This window comes from Hyperolius riggenbachi, chromosome 4 (genome assembly GCF_040937935.1).
Source record: "Hyperolius riggenbachi isolate aHypRig1 chromosome 4, aHypRig1.pri, whole genome shotgun sequence".
NCBI classification, from domain to species: domain Eukaryota; kingdom Metazoa; phylum Chordata; class Amphibia; order Anura; family Hyperoliidae; genus Hyperolius; species Hyperolius riggenbachi.
The window spans coordinates 132,114,338-132,134,830 of NC_090649.1; the positions used below are offsets into that span (position 1 = coordinate 132,114,338).

The following is a 20,493-nucleotide window of genomic DNA, read 5'->3' on the forward strand; positions in this document are numbered from 1 at the left end:
GTATAGATAGCCAGGTGGTGCCCCAGATTAGGTAACGAGCTATAGGTGCTACAGTATAGATAGCTAGGTGGTGCTCCAAAGTAGGTAGCGAGCTATAGGTGCTCCAGTATAGATAGCCAGGTACAGGTAGTGGGTGTCCCAGTGTAGGTAGCGAGCACTATATGCTCCAGTATATATAGCCAGGTGGTTCCCCAGAGTAGGTAGTGAGCTATAGGTTCTCCAGTATATATAGCCAGGTGGTTCCCCAGAGTAGGTAGTGAGCTATAGGTGCTCCAGTATAGATAGCCAGGTGGTGCCCCAGTATCATTCTTACACAGTCCCGTTCCCACGTGGACTCCTCTCGCCGGGCTCTCCTCCTCTCTCAGCGCTCTAGACTTCTCGCTGCCTGGCAGGGTACTCCCACTATGGTTACTTCCGGCAGCACCTCTGACGCCATGAGAGGCGGCGCCGAGTAACCATAGAGAAAGGACGCAGCAAGTAGACTAGAGCGCTGAGAGAGGAGGAGAGCCCGACGAGAGAAGTCCATGTGGGAACGGGGCTGTGTAAGTTACTGCACCCATTGTCGTGGATCTGGCCTGGGGGGGGGGGGGTGGCCTAACAGGTTGAGAAACACATGTTGAGAAACACTGGACCAGCTCATCTCCTCATGGGGGATTCTCAGGGTTTTCTTTATTTTTAAAAGCATTTAGTGAATGGCAGTTGCTCCATCCAACTGCTAAAAAAGTGTGAAGTGAGAAGGGAGGCTGGCTAGCATCTTTATATAAATCCTTTTCAAGGGATGTCTTTATAAAACATAAAGGCCATGCTGAGAATCAACCATAAAGATATCGGTTCTGTCAGATTAATTTTTTTATAAGAGATTTTTTTATTGAAATTTTTCAACATCGAAAAAAACAACAACTCCCAAAGAGGAGCAAAACACAAACATAACAAGAAAAACAAAGAATTAACCTGGGTGGGTTACAGTCCAAGTATCAATAATTAAATTGAATGTATCACAAAGTCGTTATTATGAATAGGCAGATAATAATGACAGCACATATAAGGCCATACAAATAGAAATAGGTAACATTGTGTATGTTTTAAAAGCAACATGAAAACAAGACCAGAAACTCCCAGTACATTGGCTCTTATGAATCAGGATCATATAGGCATTTATTGAGCAATATCTTGAACTGAGACGTTAATGTCTAGATTGGGTATAGTTGTATCTGAAGAATCAACCCATTTGGACCAAATTTTGTTAAACTTATTAGGTTGATGGCGCGATTGGTAAGTCAGCTTATAAAGAGGCAAAGCTTGGTTCACCAATCTCTTCCAATCGGAGAGACCTGGTACGGTTCTGTCAGATTTCTACTACCTAAGTGACAGCAACATAGGAGAAAAGTAATTCATGGCTCATTTTACGCTGGAAGAAATGTACTTCTTATTTGTATATTTTTACATGGTTTTTAAATGTTACGATTTTCGCGATAGTGGTCCTTTAATGTGGAAGAAACGTACTTCTTATTTATATGTGTTTACATGTATTTTAAATTTTACAATTTTTTGCGATAGTGGTCCTTTAATCACAATGTGACTTCTGTTGGCCACAATATGCCTGTTTGCTGCAGACTTTTGGTATTTCTAGCTTCTCAGTCCCTTCCAGGCATTCACATATAGTAGAAAGAGGCAGGGGCAAGGCTCAGGTTCAAGTGAGGCCTTCACCAATACCCAGAACCTGGTGTATTGGTGAAGGCCTCACCAATACACTGTATTTATAGAGCAAGCTAGTCTACTTGGGTGATAGGCTACTAGGCTCTTCATATATTCCTATGGATATTCTCCTAGATACACATGACATATTTAAATGTCCTACATTTTTTATTGCATTTTGTGTCACAATACATGGAGAAACCAACTAGACCAGTGAAACCGAGTAGCAGCTTTTTGACCAAGCAGCCACATCGTGGAGAAATGACCCATGTAGAGGCCAGAAGACACAGTTCAAATAACCTGAACCATGTCTTCTCTGTATTATGGTATCTGAACTCCCACTGCATTCCACAAGGGCATGGAATTGTAACAAAACCCCAGATTACAACACAGTAACACTCCTCTGGCACACACACTGCCAGGAGGCCGCCAAAGGCAAAAGAGTGCGTAAAAAGAACACAAGGAAAACTTTTGTGCCTTAGCTGGCACTGGATTACAGAATGGCACATTGTTCCATTGTTATTCCTTGATCTGACATCTCGTAAACATATGTGACAGGCCTGCCTTCCAAGACATGAAACTAGCTGACAAAGTAGTCCTTTATTTGCAGGGCGTAAGCATAACAGTTTGATTTGGGAGTTGAAACAATTTCTACAAATGGATTGTGCTGAGGGAATAAACCATCGAAAGGGAGGATAGATAAATAGATTGAAGCAGTGTTGCCTAAGGTGTCTTTTAATTAATGTATGTAGTGGATATTATATATTGATTCTTCCCCATTTGGTCAACCTAAAACAAGAGTGTCGAACTCAAATAAAAAGTGGGCCATAATTGAATACTAGGACCAAGTCGCGAGCCAACCTCAATGCCTGGGGGCCACGTACCTCCCCTATAGAGTTCCCTGGTGTCTAATGCCCCCAACCCCTATGCAGTTCCCTGGTGTCTAGTGGTTCTCCTTCCCCCCCTTATACAGTTCCCTGGTGTCTAGTGATTTCCCTCTCCCTGCCCTGTATGGATTTCCTGGTGATCTAGAGCTTCACCTCCATTATCGTTTCCTGAGTGGGCAAAACATAATGTAAAGTGGGGAAACCACTTGAGGGCCAAATTTATTGGCTCTGACGGCCAGATTTGGTCCACGGGCTGGAGTTTGACACGTATGTCCTAAAACATATAGTATAGAGATGGCTAGTAAAGAAAAGTGAAAGATATGGAGTATGAAATACATTATTATTGTAGAAAAGGTCATATTTATATTTTTACCACCCTTAGGACAGCTTTATTTTTGCTACCATTCTATGTGCAGCCCCCTCTTACATGTGTAAAATCCATGTACAGCAGCCCCTCTCTATCATATTAATCTCCCATGGGCAGTAGCTCTCCTCTTTCATGTGCTGCTCCTCATTTGCAACTCCCTTATTCCATTAACAGCCTCTTCTTCCATATGCAGAAGACCTTCCTTGTCCAACCTCCTACTTGCCAGTACGTCAAAAAAAAAACTGCACTCAGCCTAGATGCAGTCACTCCTGTATGGTTATATGCCTTGCCTCCAGAGTATGCTGCTCCACCATAAGCTTGTGGGAAACAAGTGTGTGATCCACCAAAATACAAAGAAAACATCCCAAGAATAAAAATTGCACTTCAATCACAACGAATTACAAGCATATTGCACCCTCTGGTGCATGGTCACCTTCTCCCTTAGATGAAACCAACCGCGTCAGGCTCCTCTGCACTATGGCCAGTAGTGTAGGATTCCTGATGGGAACAAAGCGTCAGCATGTAGCGGTGTACGCCCTTGTCAGATCTGACGCTCTGTTCCCATCGGAAAGTTAATAAACACCTGACTTTATCTGGGCTGAGGCAGCTTTTTATCATACTTCAAAGAATCTCCAGTCTTCTCTTCCTCTTTCTCTTCGTATTTATGATGTGGTATGTAAGCCTGTATTAATATTATTATTATTATTACTACAGTATTGAGTATTCACACAGCGACATTATTCTGCAGCATTTACAGAGTATTTAGTCACATCGCTAAAGGTGGCCAATATCATCTAGCGATTTTAGTGGCTGATCGATCAAGAGACAGATTTCTCTGTTTGAATCTTATCTGTTGGCCTCCATAAACCATAGGCCCATTAACCAGCCTTGTGACGCAACCACACCACCCCCAGCCGCTGTGCGCCAATGTTTTATGTCCCCCTGGTGGGTGTCAGTTGGGTTTGTTGTTAGCGATTATCACACGCTGTTACTGCCGTGCAATCCGATCAAGCAGGTTGGCCTGAGATTCTCCAGCCTCTCCGATCGCTACATGTTCATCGGGCGGGTGATGCGCCTGCCAGCGGTAAAGATGACGTTACCTCTGGTAAACGTAAGAATGTAAATCGGGGTGAGGAAAGATTTTACAATGGGCAAACATTGACTTCCATAAATTATTTATAAATAAATATTGTAACACATAAGCACTTTTAATAATTAATATACATTTTTTAAAGATCCTCTATAATTGGGTATTCTGTGGAGCTCATTCAGTAATGACCAGTTGATCTCTGGTAAGTAAGTCTGATGCAGTCAGTTGAGTGAGATGTTGGAGGTATCTTTACTGTTGTCCCTGGAGTTGGACTTAAATGCACTTTTTTTTTTAGCATTTGATGGAAAATATTTTATTTTGTGTACACAAGCTGCCTTTTGTGGAGCTTGATAATTACTATACTTAGCGGTGAAGACAGCGCAGATATCCCTGGGTTTGCAAAAAGGGGGGCAGTTAGGGTTAGGACTGGGTAGAGATTGTTTAGGGTTAAGAATCTGGGGGTGGGGGGGTCTGTTAGGGTTAGGCATCGCTGGTGTGGTCAGTTAGGGTCAGGCATCGGTGGGGTGGTTGTCTAGGGTTAGGCATCGGTGGGGAGGTCAGTTAGCGTTAAGCATCACTGGTGTGGTTGGCTACGTTCCGCCATAGGGTGGAAGGGGGGGGGGGGGGTCGGTTAGAACTAGGCATCGGTAGAGGGAGTACTTGTAAGAGAATAGGGTGAAGTTTACCATTAGTAATATATCTGTAACATTTACCAATATTTTCACTATACAACAAGAAACCAATGTGGGCGTCAATCAGCATTTTTGCCTTTTAATGTGGAAGTGTTCCAGTTAACAGATGTGATAAAAGACAGTATACATCGCTGTTCTGGTGGGAAGAGGCTGTTGAGGACAAGCTACTTCATTTTTTCTGAGGCACGGGTTGTAGCCAATACCTTACGTAACATCAAGAAGCTGGCTTTATTAGGGAGTTTATAAAAGAACAGGCCTAGAAATCAATTCCACTGCATGGCTGTTGTTACTGAGATTTAACCAGCATGATTTTATGCTTTATTTAGAAGGCAAGACATGGAAAATTAATTAGAATGAATTAAAACCCAGAATTTGCAAACAAATACATTTTCCACAGATCAGCTTGTGGTACTGGCACATATATATTTCACACTATGGGCTCGATTCACTATAGTGTGATAACTGCTATCACAGCAGTTGTCACGCGATCTGCCGCACGCAAAGGTTTTCACGCGAACAGCAGAAGTCATGTAAGTCTATCTTACATGGATTGGGTGAATGTTAAATTATATTCCTGTGGATATTGCAGAAAGACAAAATGAATGAACTTAAAGAGGAACTGTACCGAAGAATAGTAGTAAGAGGAACAAGAAATGAATACAATGCAAAGTCAGAAGTAAAAAAATAGAAGGGAGATCAAGAAATGATTGATATTCACCATGTGATTTGTTCATGTTGTTTAATGCACAATGAGCCTACACAGCATATCTAGCTGCAAACAGCTTCAACAGTTTATGATTATTTATTCCTGTGATACAATGAGGGCAGCCATGTTCTGTTTGTCACATTACACAAAGGCAAGCTGATAGCATCTCCAGCCCTCAGCCTGTGAAAATTTCACTCCCCTCCCCTCCTCCCTCCTCCCCTCTGCCTCTGAAATATCTGGCTAATAAAAATAGAAGGGAGATCAAGAAATTATTAATATTCACCATGTGATTTGTTCATGTTGTTTAATGCACAATGAGCCTGCACTTCACCATCTTTACTACTGGCAGACATGAAAAAAACAGACATCAGCAACTGCCATTATCTATAACCACCTCCACTAACAATGCGATAGGCCAAGATACTGGTTGCTTGGCAGCTGAAAACAGCCATTATTTCGCAAAATGCAATGAGGTCCACAGAAAGGAAACTGTCATGGCCATGGTCATGACATCAAGCTGTGGGAGGGGTTTCACCACAATATCAGCCATACACACCCCCCGATTATCTATTCGAGTAAAGGTAAAGATTTCTCATGGGAAAGCTGGTATTGGCCTCTAATTGGGATGATCTTCAATGCTTTCTTAAAGTTCCTCTTTAAATGTATTAATATGACAACTTGTACTTCTGTAGATCTTCAAAATCAGCTGTTCTCCACATCAGGGGAGCGGTTTAAAGCGGATCCGAGATGAAAAACTAACTATAACAAGTAACTTGTCTATATATCTTATCTAAAGTTTAGATAGTTTACACAGCAAATCTAGCTGCAAACAGCTTCAACAGTTTATGATTATTTATTCTTGTGATACAATGGGGGCAGCCATGTTCTGTTTGTCACATTACACAAAGGCAAGCTGATAGCATCTCCAGCCCCCAGCCTGTGAAAATTTCACTCTCCTCCCTCCTCCCCTCTGCCTCTGAAATATCTGGCTAGTAACCTCCTCCTCCTGCCCAGACTGAGCTCCCATAAACTCTTGCTACTAAGGCGGCTCAGAGTGGAGAAGCTGTGCTACCAAGGTTCTCTGGAGAAACTGTGGGCGAAGCTTGTTTAGTTTATAGGGAATTAGAGTATTAAAACAAAACAAAAAAAAAGTATTTGGCTTGAGGAATGCCCTATAAATTATATAAAAGGAACACAATTATGCAACGAGTAAAAGTTTATCTCGGATCCACTTTAAAGAGAACCCGAGGTGTGTTTAAAGAATGTTATCTGCATACAGAGGCTGGATCTGCCTATACAGCCCAGCCTCTGTTGCTATCCCAAACCCCACTAAGGTCCCCCTGCACTCTGCAATCCCTCATAAATCACAGCTGTGCTGTGATGCTCTGTTTACATCTGTAGTGTCAGTCTCAGCTGCTCCCCCGCCTCCTGCATAGCTCCGGTCCCTGCCTCCGCCCCTTCCCTCCAATCAGCAGGGAGGAAAGGGATGCAGGCGGGGACTGGAGTTCTGCAGGAGGCGGGGAGAGCAGCAGACTGACACTATAAAGATAAACACAGCCAGCTCTGACAAGCTGTTTGTCAGCAGCGTGGCTGTGATTTATGAGGGATTGCAGAGTGCAGGGGGACCTTAGTGGGGTTTGGGATAGCAACAGAGGCTGGGCTGTATAGGCAGATCCAGCCTCTGTATGCAGATAATATTCTTCAAACCCACCTCGGGTTCTCTTTAAATGCAAAATTGAAAGAGAGGAGGCTAGCTAAGGATTTGGACCATTGGCAAACACTAGTTTATGATATGATAGTTAGATGATTTGCTATATTAGCCATGTATCACTGTACAGTTTTCAGTAAAATGCCACCTCAAAAAATTAATAAATAAAATGTAACATTTTGTTATGTGCTTAGGAAGCTGTCAGATGGTATATTTAGAATGCTGTGTGCAATCTGTCTTTCACCTTCTGATTTAGAACCCATCAAACTTGCTTCTGCTGTTCAGAAATCAAACGAGCTTTCATTTGCAAAATACCACAGTAAGTTGGAGAAGAGAAAACCTCCTGCATGCCAGAAATGAAGTGTAAATAATGACATTTCAGGGAAGGAAGTTGTAGCCTGGGAAGACTCCCGGTGATGCCAGACTCTGTCAGATATCTGTGGGAGATCTCTTGTAAGCCTGCCTGGCTTTGACATTTTTGGGTCAACGGCAGAAGATGTCAGTGAGGATGGGAGGCTCCTAATCAAGACTTGTAGACGGCTCTGGGATGATTTGTCTGACTTACTGAGGAGAAAAAAAAGCATTCTAGCTCCAGTCAGCAGAATGAATACTCGTTGTGCGGTATAATGAAATCTGCTAATGAATGCTGGACTTTGCAATTTGCAGAGGGATTATGATGAGGAATTAATGGGTGTTTGCGCATTCCTGGAATGCTGTGCAGCCCAGCGCATTGTTTGTGTACATCAGACACAGTAAATTCGACCACAATTGTGGTCCTGTGTGGAGTCACTGCTGTAGGTCTCAGGCCTTTCTGTGAACTTTCTGTATACTTGTACTGCAAATTCTAATGCTGCTTGCATATTAAAAGGAGGGAACCAGCCCTAACATAATGAAAGCCCACATAGGGGTTGCTTTGCCAGGCTTTAATGACTTTTATACTTTTATAAAGTGCGCTTCCCACCACAGTTCTCACAAGCCACAGTCCTTATGATGATCCTGTATTCAATTCCAAATTTCACCCGACCGGTCACAAAGCATCTCCACCGCAAGAACGCCATCAAACAATGCAAAAAAACATAAGAGAAAAAATCATAGTGCAGTCTATATTATTTTCTTCAGTAGGGTCACCGTCATCCTATGGGATTCCCGGTGAGGGAAGGCACTATTGTTGGGCCATCTCCGCCACCCGGTGCTCCACCTTATAGTTGGCACGCTCACCTTATGGCAAGGCTGCCTCGCCTCACAGACAGCAATCTAAATGTATATGCTCCACTGGATCCACATCAATCTCTTCAACAGTTCAGTATCTCAAAAACATAAACAATTGCATATCATAGTGCAGAGGTTCCTATAACACAAGAGTTTTACAACCAGCATCCACACCCAAGCTTCCTTGCTCACCCTTTTCAGCTGCTGTGGCTTGTGAGAACTGTGGTGGGAAGTGCACTTTATAAAAGTATAATTTCTAGAATAATGTGCATGTAGCATGTGAAGAAAAGTGCTGCAAGCCCGGATTGTATAGGGTTGATGTTGATTACAGGGGAGTGCAATTGATTAAGATCTCGAATTTAATGACTTTTAAACAAAAAGGAGACTAATCATATCTTATCCAGTTGTCTATATGCTATTCAGCCCCTTAGCACTTGCCTCCGGTAAAAAGGAAAATTTTGGTGCTGGAGTAGCCATGGAAATTTGGGCGCCCATGTTAATATCAGCAATAATTGGAAGCACCAGCTATTTGTACTGTAGCTGCAGTCCCCGGAGCTCACTATTTCATCAGGTGCCTTCCGATTATTGCTGATATTAACATGGGCACATATCGGGTGGCCAAACTTCTCTGGAGCAGATATTGGTGAGTTTGCATCAGGGGGGCAGTTAGGGTTAGGCATGGGCGGAGGTTGGTTAGGGTTAGGTACCTGGGGGGTTTCTGTTAGGGCCCGTTTCCACTAGGAGCGGTGCGATGCGGCTACATAGCCGCATCGCACCGTGTGTATGCTGAAACACATGCACGCCAATGGAAGAGTTTCCACTGTGTGCATGTTGTGCGGAACGGTGCGATCCGAGAATCTGCAGGATGGTGTGGCTGGATGGTGTAATGGTTACGGGCTCTGCCTCTGACACAGGAGACCAGGGTTCGAATCTTGGCTCTGCCTGTTCAGTAAGCCAGCACCTATTCAGTAGGAGACCTTTGGAAAGTCTCCCTAAACACTGCTACTGCCTATAGAGCGCGTCCTTGTGGCTGCTGCTCTGGCGCTTTGAGTCTGCCAGGAGAAAAGCGCGATATAAATGTTATTTGTCTTGTCTTGTCTTGTCTTGCAGCATTCTGCAGATTCTCGCACGGGCGGCCGCAGCCACGTCCTATCTCCTCCATTGACTTCCGCATCGGGAGATGCGGAAGTGATGTGGCCGGCGGCGGAAGTGATGCAATGCGGCTAGGTAGCCGGATTCGCATCACTTTGTAATGGAAACCAGCCCTTAGGGTAAGGCATCGCTCATGTGGTCAGTTAGGGATCGTTGGGGAAGGGGATTGGTTAGGGTTAGACATTGCTAGTGTGGTTGGTTAGGGCTAGGCAGTGGGGATGGGGGGTTGGGGGAGGTTTCACTTGGGGCTAGGTATTGGTAGAGGGAGTGCTAGTAATGGAATAGGGTGGAGTTTAACATTAATAATATGTTGGTAACATTTACCAATATTTTCACAATATGTCAAGAAACCAATGTGGGCACCAATTAGCATTTCCGTTTTTTTTTTTTTTTTTACTTTACCAGCATTTCCGCCCATTAATGTCAAAGTGTTCCAGTTAACAGATGTGATAACAGACAGTATACATCACCAGTCCATTGCAGCAGCACGCAGGGACAGAGTGGTCTTCAACAATTGTTTTGCACTGTTGGGTAAATGCTCACCAGTAGTGTAAAATTCCACACATAATCATTGATAATCATAGTCTTTATAATCTAAGTAGTTGTTAATTTTACCAATATTCTGCTAGCGGCTATTTCCAGCACCCAAATTTCCCTGCCCCCTTTTTTGCTTGTGCACCTTATCCCCACTTCATTCCCCCCTATATATTCACACTCCAAGTCTAGTAGCAGTATTTCGCTAGCTAGGCCCCAGTACATATGCATCACTTCCCCCATATAACAAGTGTATGTAGCTATATCTCCCATATACTGTACTGCCCTTTCGCCTATAGCAAGTGCTGCAATCTTTAAACTTTCTTAGTTGATCATTTTCATTGTTCAGATTTGCCACTGCTCGTTCATATTCTGAGCTGCTAGCCATGCCTGTCTCACTTCCTTGATTGCACAGATCTATTTTCTTACTTTAACTTTTTCAAATCATATTATCTCTGTAGGTTTCCATTTGTCCATTTGTTTGTTCACTAGGGAACCCCTCCATTGCCAGAGCACCTGTAGCAAGGGAACCCCTCCATTGCCAGAGCTCCTGTAGCAAGGGAACCCCTCCATTGCCAGAGCTCCTGTAGCAAGGGAACCCCTCCATTGCCAGAGCACCTGTAGCAAGGGAACCCCTCCATTGCCAGAGCACCTGTAGCAAGGGAACTCCTCCATTGCCAGAGCTCCTGTAGCAAGGGAACCCCTCCATTGCCAGAGCACCGGTAGCAAGGGAACCCCTCCATTGCCAGAGCTCCTGTAGCAAGGGAACCCCTCCATTGCCAGAGCTCCTGTAGCAAGGGTACCCCTCCATTGCCAGAGCTCCTGTAGCAAGGGAACCCCTCCATTGCCAGAGCACCTGTAGCAAGGGAACCCCTCCATTGCCAGAGCTCCTGTAGCAAGGGAACCCCTCCATTGCCAGAGCACCTGTAGCAAGGGAACCCCTCCATTGCCAGAGCTCCTGTAGCAAGTGAACCCCTCCATTGCCAGAGCACCTGTAGCAAGGGAACCCCTCCATTGCCAGAGCTCCTGTAGCAAGGGAACCCCTTCATTGCCAGAGTACCTGTAGCAAGGGAACCTCTCCATTGCCAGAACACATGTAGCAAGGGAGCCCCTCCATTGCCAGAGCACCTGTTGAAAGGGAACCTCTCCATTGCCAGCGCACATGTATCAAGGGAACCCCTCCATTGTCAGAGCACCTGTAGCAAGGGAACCCCTCCATTACCAGAGCACCTGTACCAAGAGAACCCATCCATTGCCAGAGCACCGGTAGCAAGGGAACCCCTACATTGCCAGAGCACCTGTAGCAGGGGAACCCCTTCATTGCCAGAGCACCTGTAGCAAGGGAACCCCTTCATTACCAGAGCACCTGTAACAAGGGAACCCCTCCATTGTCAGAGCACCTGTAGCAGGGGAACCCCTTCATTGCCAGAGCACCTGTAGCAAGGGAACCCCTTCATTACCAGAGCACCTGTAACAAGGGAACCCCTCCATTGTCAGAGCACCTGTAACAAGGGAACCCCTCCATTGTCAGAGCACTAGTAGCAAGGGAACCCCCCATTGGCAGAGCACCGGTAGCAAGGGAACCCCTGCATTGGCAAAGCACATATGACATGAGAGCCTCTCCATTGCCAGAACACCTTCAGGTTATTCCTAGATACAGAAATTATAGTGTTAATTTTGTCAAATACCTTGAGTAACTGCGGTAAGAATTAGTTTACAATTTCACCCATTGATTTATACATGAAAAATAGCTTTTTCCCAATTTACAACTTAAGGGTTTGGGGTGTCATCTCATACACCAGGTTGAATCTAGCATGTATGAATATTTGACATGGACAATGGCCTCTTCTTCTGGAGTAAGGAAACTGTTTTTAAAAAACTCAACTGTGTGCCAGCATGACTTTTAATACACAGATCATCCCTGAAGGAAACATGGATTGATATTTGCATATTCCCCTCCAGCTCTACTGCGGCCTGCTGTGCAGCAGCTTATTGAACCTTGTATTTAGTCATGCATACAAGACTTTATAAAGCGTTGTGTAGGCCGATCATGCTGCTGCCATACTTAGCATTTCCATTCTCCTGCATGCTACCTGCCGCTGTAGAAATAGGCACTGGGCAGCAGGAGCGGGCTCTGTGACCACAGGGGAGGCCTATATATGGAACAAATTGAACACAACAACAATCGCTTGTCGTTATCAAATCTGCCGGTCTACCATGCTTTAATTACCATTTTGTACTTTAATGATTCAAATGGTCTAAACCACATGGCTTTCCGTGCATCACACACCTGCACGCCACTTCCACATAATCTGCTCTCATTGTTTGTGCTCTGATTGCTTTATTGCTCCATTTTATGTGTGTGCCAGAGAGAAAATAGAGACACAAACTGCTACAGAAATAACCTGTATGAAGCTAGTAGGGAGAGGGAGTTAAATGCACTGAGGCATATTAGCATTGGGGGCAGTCCAAGCCTTAACGGTCATTTGCTTTACACATGTATTGTTGGGGGATTAAACCAATTGACGGTTGCCATGACTACAATCTCCCAAGATGCAATTCTGTTAAGAGACAATCATGAATAGTCTGTTATTGTGCATTAAAGCTGAGCTTTGTCAGATTTCATAAACATACCACTGTATTTTTATTCGGTCTGCTCCTGCACTGATTGTTTCTCTCAGGGGATGCTGCGGCGATAGTAAGTCACATGTACACTACACAGGTTACGTAAATGAAAACTATAATTTACCTATAGAAACAGATGAACAATAAAAGTACCATTAAAAAGACAAAAAGCACACTATACAATGTTTGCAACTATACATTGTCTGCTGAGATGACCATTTGCACCATATTCTCCTGTCACTAATTCCCAATTAAAGCAGCTCTTGTGTCCTAGTTAAAGGGAACCTGAGGTGAGAGACACATGAAGGCTGACATATGTATTTCCTTTAAAACAATACCAGTTACCTGAATGACCTGATTTTCCATTGCCTCCAATACGTTTAGCCATAGACCCTGGACATGCATGCAGTTCAGCTGCCCTGACTGAACAGCTGCATGCTTGTATCAGGTGTGTGATTTAAGTACTACTGGTGCCAGAAAGATCATCGGGTCTCCCAGGCAACTGGTTTTGTTTAAAAGGAAATAAATATGGCAGCCTTGAGATATCTCTTCACCTCGGGTTTCTTTTAAGGGTTTTCCCTTTCTTCCTGTGATATTGCTGGAGAGCGGAAATAAGGGGAATATATCTGATTTAAATACAAACAACAATAAACATATGGCAGAGTTTATAAACATTCCCTAATGTTATGAACTGAGGACAGGCCCTGTAGATTCTGTCGCTAACAGTAAGTGGGGGCTCTGCCAGGGCTGCAGGAGTGCAATTGCGAGCGGCGCGGCTGTGCACATGCGGAGAGGCTGCCGACCTGGACGGGTCAGCCGCTGCTATGGTGGGGACCACGGAGACTGGCTTGGAGCGGAGCTGAGGCGAGGGACACATAAATAGGCCTCGATTCATAAAGCATTACCTCATGCGGTAATGCTGAAAACAGCAGACTTTACCGACCACTTAGCAAAATGTCAATTCATAAAGGCTGTTACCGCATGAAAAGCTGACATTACCGACCAGGGAGATAAATTACCGACTTGGCTGCAGTTACCGACAACACATGTCAGTAAATTGTCAGCAAATGTCAATTCATAAAGCCTTCAACAAGCGGTAAGCCTGGCTGTAGTTACCGACACCTCTGGTGAGGTCTTAACAAGTTACGGACAGCTCTTACAGCTCTGATTAATGCAAAGTGCAGAGAGCCGAAAGTCTGTTTGATTCATCTGTGGAGAGAGCCAGAGAGCCCTCTGTGTGAATCATTTCAGCAGGCAGGGAAAGACTGTGTGACTCATCTGTCTGAGTCATCAGTGGAAAGAGCAGTCTGTGTGAGTAATTTCTGCAGGCAGGGAAAGACTGTGTGACTCATCTGTCTGAGTCATCAGTGGGAGAGCCAGAGAGAGTCGTCTGTGTGATTCATTTCTGCAGGGCAAAGAGGGAATCGGGACACTGCTCTACTCTACCGCTCAATGGGCTGCGGTAATTTACCGACCTCCAAGGGCAGCTGGGGAAATCTTTATGAATTAGCACACAGACCGGGAAAATACCGAGTGCGGTATTTTCCCAACAAGATTTTGTTTATCGCACTGCTGTTTATGAATCGAGGCCATAGGCTTGCAGGGGCTGGAAGAAGCCCCAGGTAAGTAGATCTGATTTTTTAAACATTCCCTGATGTTTCCTTTAAAGCAGACCACTGTACTGTGCTTGTGATTTAAAAAGCTCTTAAGTTAATGTAATGCTATGGGTGTGATCCTACTTGAGGGATGTGATTTTTTAAAAATCCTTCATATTACATTAGCAAGAGCTTTACAAATCACAAGCACTTAGTAAAGCCCTGCTAGTGTATCCCAGGCCTAAGATGGGATTGACATCAGTCTGACTCACTACATAAAGCTTTGGATGAGGCATTGATGCCCGGAAGCTATGGATGAGGCATGCCGCCCGGAAAGGATCTATACCTGAAACCTCGGGCAACATCGCATGGCCAAAGCTGTGCAGACGCATCACTAGGAGTGATGTCACATGATGGGCGGAGTAAGTGAGTAGAACAATGCTCTTGGCCAACAGGGGTTGGGCGCTGCTGTATACACGTTGGATTCTCAGCAGAGGTGATCGCTATCTGCCACCTCCGCGGAGTTTCATTTAGCGTGTGTACGGCGCTTACGAGTATGAAACTATGAGACGTCTTCATTTGCATTATGTGCCGGAATTTTAGCCATACCTCCTAATTTTTGAGATAAGATAGATGAACACTTAAGCCACACCCCTCCAACATCCCTGATCATACCCCTGACACACGCTTACCATAAAGATTTCATAGGAAAAGTATGTTGTTTTATAATTCAAGCCACACAGGACCTTTCCTGACTTATTTTTCTTCTTATTAAGATGTTAGAATAAGAAATATATCAATTTAATGGATGGGAATAACGTTTAGAGTCAATAAAACACATTTTTTCAGCAGAAAAATGCATATATTTGCACAGATCTATACATCAGTCCTGAAAGAGGTGCAAATGAGGAAGAAAGTGGGACAGAGAGATTGGGTTCCCTCCAAAAGAGGGACGGTTGGGAGCTATGTTTTAGCGTACATCCTTAATAAACGTTTACCAAGTTTCTCTAAGCATTGCATTTATTTGTATCTTCACAGTGATTACAGATGGCTCGCTGGACAGACCGTCTCTCACAGATGACATGGGGAGCGATGAGGACCTGTATGAAGATATGCACGTTTCCAGCCATCGCTATGGTGGAGGGGGAGAACAGCTGGCAATAAATGAGGTACTTAAATACAGTGCAATATTGCAGCATTTTATCTCCTGCCATTATTGTCCTTTAACATTTTGAAGCAGTAATATCCGACAGATTTAATTTGTTGCATTTTGGATTGGTTGTATGGTGTTATTGATGCTGGGAGATGCTCTCTGTTTGAAATGTTCATAATGTGCTCACTACTGTTGGGCTACTAGTGCTTGCAGGCTTACACAGTACAGAGTCCAGCTACGTTGAACAAAACGTGACTGGCCAGACAGAGCAAGTAATCATAAAATAGCTTATTTACTGATCTGACTACAATATTGTGAAAACTGTTAGATAAGGTGCTGCATTACCTCAGAATGACACTAGGGGACTGTAGTATTGGGACTCCCTGTGTGTAAGCATATGTAATCCCCAGGCTACAATCATCCTGCCCTACAATCAACCCATAGAAACAAACTGCACACCCATTGCAATGGCACCACTTCCACACTGAAGAACAAGCAGCTCACAGAGAGCTCCATGGAACATTGTAACTGGTAAGTAAATGACATCGGGGGCACAGACCAGTCACAGTGGAGACACAGGGGGATTCTGGAGGCGTAGGTGGGCTCAGTGTTCTAACTTACATACAAATTTAACTTAAAAACAAACCTACAGTCCTTAACTCATTCGTTAACTGGGAACTACCTGTATTCAGGGCAAGAAGGAGCCTGGCAATACAATAGGTTGGAGAGGTTAGGGTTAGGTTTTTGGTTAATGTTAGGATCCAGTTAGGATTAGCATAGGCTTAAATGTTAGATATAGTGGGCCCTACACAATTTACTTTTTCACCTGAGTTTTGATAGCACTTTTTCACCTACTTTTGGTACTTGTTCAATTTCAAAGTGCTTAAAAATATTTTAAATAGAAGTGGAAAAATTATCTCCTAGGAGAAAATGTCAATTGCATATGGGCCAGTTACTGTATAATTATCAGCTTAGGTCAGATTTAAAAGACTCAAGAGGTGAAAAAGCAATTTTTACTTACCTTGGGCTTCTTCCAGCCCCTAGATGTCTTCTAAGTCTCTTGCTGCAGACTACATACGCCGTCCGATGATGAGGGCGTGCTCGTGCAATGCAGGCCGAAGTGCCAACCCTCATGCAAATCGGCGAGCTTTACGGGCTGCCAGTGGAACGGTAAGCACCAGAGCTGCGGCGAGGGACTTAGAAGACATCTAGGGGCTGGAAAAAGCCCCGGGTAAGTAAAAATAGCTTTTTAACCCCTTCGGGACCAGCTGCCTACCCCCCCTTAAGGACCAGGCATTTTACATGTGGGGGGGGGGCGTGCGTTTGAGGGGGGGGGGTCAGCCAGCCAGATACCTACTGTGGGCACGTAGGTATGGTCCCCCCTGGGTGGCCAGGTTTCCCCTGTATTGCTGGCAGCCTTTACTCACCTCCCAGGCTCCAGCGATGAGCAGCTTCAGACACCTCCGCTCTCGCCGGCTTCCCGGCTGGTACTGATGCTAAGTCCCGGGTTGCGGCTTGATGACGTCATCAAGCTGGGACCCGGCACTTAGCGTCAATACAGCAGGGACGCCGGCCAGAGCGGAGGGTAGCGCAGATCGTCGGGGGAACGTCAGGAAGGTGAGTGGATCCTCTTCTTTTCCCCCTAACGCCGTAGCTCTGTAAGTGATCACTATGATCCGCCGGCGATACGCGATGGCTGCTGATCACTGAGGGGAAATGTCAGCTGTCATATGACAGCTTAATCTCCCCTCTCCGGTGCGCACGATTGTGACGTTAAATCAACATCCAGTCTCAGTTTTAGTTCATTATAATTTAAAAGTAATACATGGTACCGTAATTAAAATCCACACATTTTATTTGTCCCGGTTATTGCATTTTTTCAGTTTTACATCCATCACTAATTTTGAGCCCATTATTTAATAATAAGATGCCCTCTTGACATAGATATTATTCTTTTTTTTTTCCTATAGTCAGTAGGTGTATTTTACTATTTGGCCACAAGATGTCCCCGCTGAGCAAAATTCTATGTAGCGTACAATTACGCTACATAGGATACAATGTATTGTTACATTGTAACAAGTGGAAATGACGTAGGCTTTCATCAGAAGCCTCCGATCACGGCGGCGGGGAGATTATGAATGGAAACATTGTTTCCATTCATAAATTTAACGATCGGGCGGCGGAAATGACGGCGGGAGATAGCACGGCAGCTCTATTTACAGAATAAACACTGTTTTTGAACAAAAGCAGAGTTTATTCTCGACAGACATGCTCGGATTGGCACAGCAGCAGCGCGATCGCGGGCATCTGCCCGCAGGATCGCTTGCAGACCTCCCCAAACTGCAGGGGTGTGACTAGCGCGGCTCTCACGTCCGCACGGCTGAAATGGTTAATCTGTAGGCATAAAGGATCTCGCTCTCTCATGGTTATCTTCCTACCTCTCTGGGAGGTCCTTCACAGTCTCTTTACTCAGATCATATATATTTTCCTCATCCTTTGTCTGTGGGGGTTCCTCAAGGCTCTGTCCTTGGCCCCTTCCTTTTTTACATCTACATCCATGGTCTTGGTGACTTAATCAACTCATTTGGGTTTCAATACCACCTACATGCAGACGATACACAACTGTACCTCTCGGCCCCAGACCTTAAAGTGAACCTAAAGCCGATAAAAAAAAATGAAATTAACTCACCTGGGGCTTCCCTCAGCCCCCTGCAGCCGATCGGTGCCCTCGCAGCTCCGCTCCGATGCCTCTGCACCCGCCGGCGAACACTTCCGGTTTGGCCGTCACCGGCCGACAGGCATGGGAACGCGAGTGATTGTTCGCGTTCCCAGCCTGTATATCGCCCCCTATGCTGCTATTGCGACCTCCTGGCCGCAATAGCAGCATAGGGGGCGATATACAGGCTGGGAACGCGAACAATCACTCGCGTTCCCATGCCTGTCGGCCGGTGACGGCGAAACCGGAAGTCGTCGCCGGCGGGTCCAGAGGCATCGGAGCGGAGCTGCGAGGGCACCGATCGGCTGCAGGGGGCTGAGGGAAGCCCCAGGTGAGTTAATCTCATTTTTTTTGATCGGCTTTAGGTTCACTTTAACTTCCTCCTCACACGTGTTCCTGACTGCTTGACTGCTATTTCCTCCTTCATGTCCTCTTGCTTCTTAAAACTTTATATGAGTAAAACAGAGCTAATAATTTTTCCACCGTCTCTGTCCACCACTGCCTGAAGTAACAATAATTGTTAATAATACTCCCATAAATTCAGTTCCCAAAGCACGGTGCTTAGGGGTAATATTCAACTCCTCTCTCTCTTTTATTCCTCATGTTATCTCCCTAACCAGCTCCTGTCATCTCCACCTCAAAAACATATCTTGCATGCGACCTTTCCTCACTTAAGACACAACTAAAATGTTAATACATGCTCTAATACCTAGGTTCTCAACATGTGGTATGCGTACACCAGGGGGTACTTCTGATGGTTCCAGGGGGTACTCGGGCTTGATACACTTAACCAAGAATAACCAATTTAGAGTTTTAGAAAATTATAAATCTTATTTAAACAACACCAAATTAGTATTTTAGCTAATTAAAAGCAATAGTTGGAAGTTGGTTAGAACCATTATCATGCACTACGATTTAATATATATTTGTTAAGGGGTACTTGTCATAATGGTTACTATGCTAGGGGGTACTTGGTGAGTACACAGGTTTTTAAGGGGGTACATACCAATAAAATGTTGAGAAACACTACTCTAATACTATCTCGTCTGAAATATTGTAACATACTACTTTGTGGACTACCTTCAAACAGACTGGCCCCGCTTCAGTCAGTACTGAACTCAGCTGCTCATCTCATTCATCTTTCTTCTCAATCTTTCTCTGCTGCCCCTCTCTATCAAGCTCTTCACTGGCTGCCAATTAACCATAGGATCCAGTTCAAACTCTTAACCCTAACCTATAAAGCTCTCCACAATCTCTCTCCCCGGTACATATCCTCACTAATATCCAGATACAAACCCAATCGTAATCTCAGATCTGCACATGATCTTCTGTTGTCCTCCTCTAGAAATACCTCCTCACATTCATGCTTGCAAGATTTTGCATGCGCTTCACCGATCCTCTTGAATACCCTCCCAGAACACATCCGTCACTCGCCAACCTTTGTTACCTTTAAACGGTCACTAAAAACTCACTTGTTCCGACAACCTTAGGCCACTTCCCCTTTGTCCTAAGACCAAAGTGCACTCCTACTAGATATCCAGCAACACACTGCCTCTATATGTTTGTTGCATACTACCCCATCTCTTGTTTCCCCCCCATTCCTATGGATTGTAAGCTCGCAAGGGCAGGGCTCTCTCCCCCTTTTGTGTCCTGGAAATCATTATACATTTTATTTATCATGTTACTTTTATCACTGTCATTACCAATTCTCTATCGTGTATTCTGTATTTTGTATCTTTTTTGTATTTTGTCACCAATTATATATTTTGTATATTGGTGTACACCATTGTCTGTATTATTATGTACCCCATGTTCGTTTACATTTAGCCATAAACCTTGAACAAGCATGCAGATCAGATCTTTCTGATAAAAAAACCAAAGAGATCAGCAGAGCTGCCAGGCAACTGGTATTGCTTAAAAGGAAATAAATATGGCAGCCTCCGTATGTCTCTTGCTTCAGGTTCCCTAAGGACCACTGTAGTAAAAGGAGCAAACAGGGCAGCTGCTTAAGGCTCCAAGATATTTAGGCCTCTAAGTCAGGGGTTGCAGCGATCACAACGTTGTGGTCAGCTGTAGGGGTCCAATATTAATTTTTGCTCAGGGCCCTAACACAATCCCTGGAATGGTTAATCCAACAGTGAGCACATACTGTAAGCGTTTTTAGAGGCTTTGTGAATGGGAACTAGCTACTTTAGCTGTGCAGAATATACCACAGTCTACCAACACATACATATACTGTATATAATGAAAGCTTATTGAGGCACTGTAATCCAGGAGTTATACGGTTGCAGAAGTAGCAGTAACTATGTTCATTTCTTTTCTCCTTCAGAGACGACACTTCAGGTGGTCTATATATATTTTTTT

The 20,493-nt window shown here is 44.5% G+C and overlaps 1 protein-coding gene across 1 annotated transcript in view; it reads left to right on the forward strand.

Moving 5' to 3' along the window:
• LOC137571500 (uncharacterized) overlaps nucleotides 1-20,493 on the forward strand; it is a 189,014-nt gene that overhangs the window by 129,575 nt on the left and 38,946 nt on the right. The window contains 1 exon segment of the mRNA XM_068280710.1: nucleotides 15,299-15,429. Within this exon segment, the coding sequence (XP_068136811.1) occupies nucleotides 15,299-15,429 (131 nt within the window).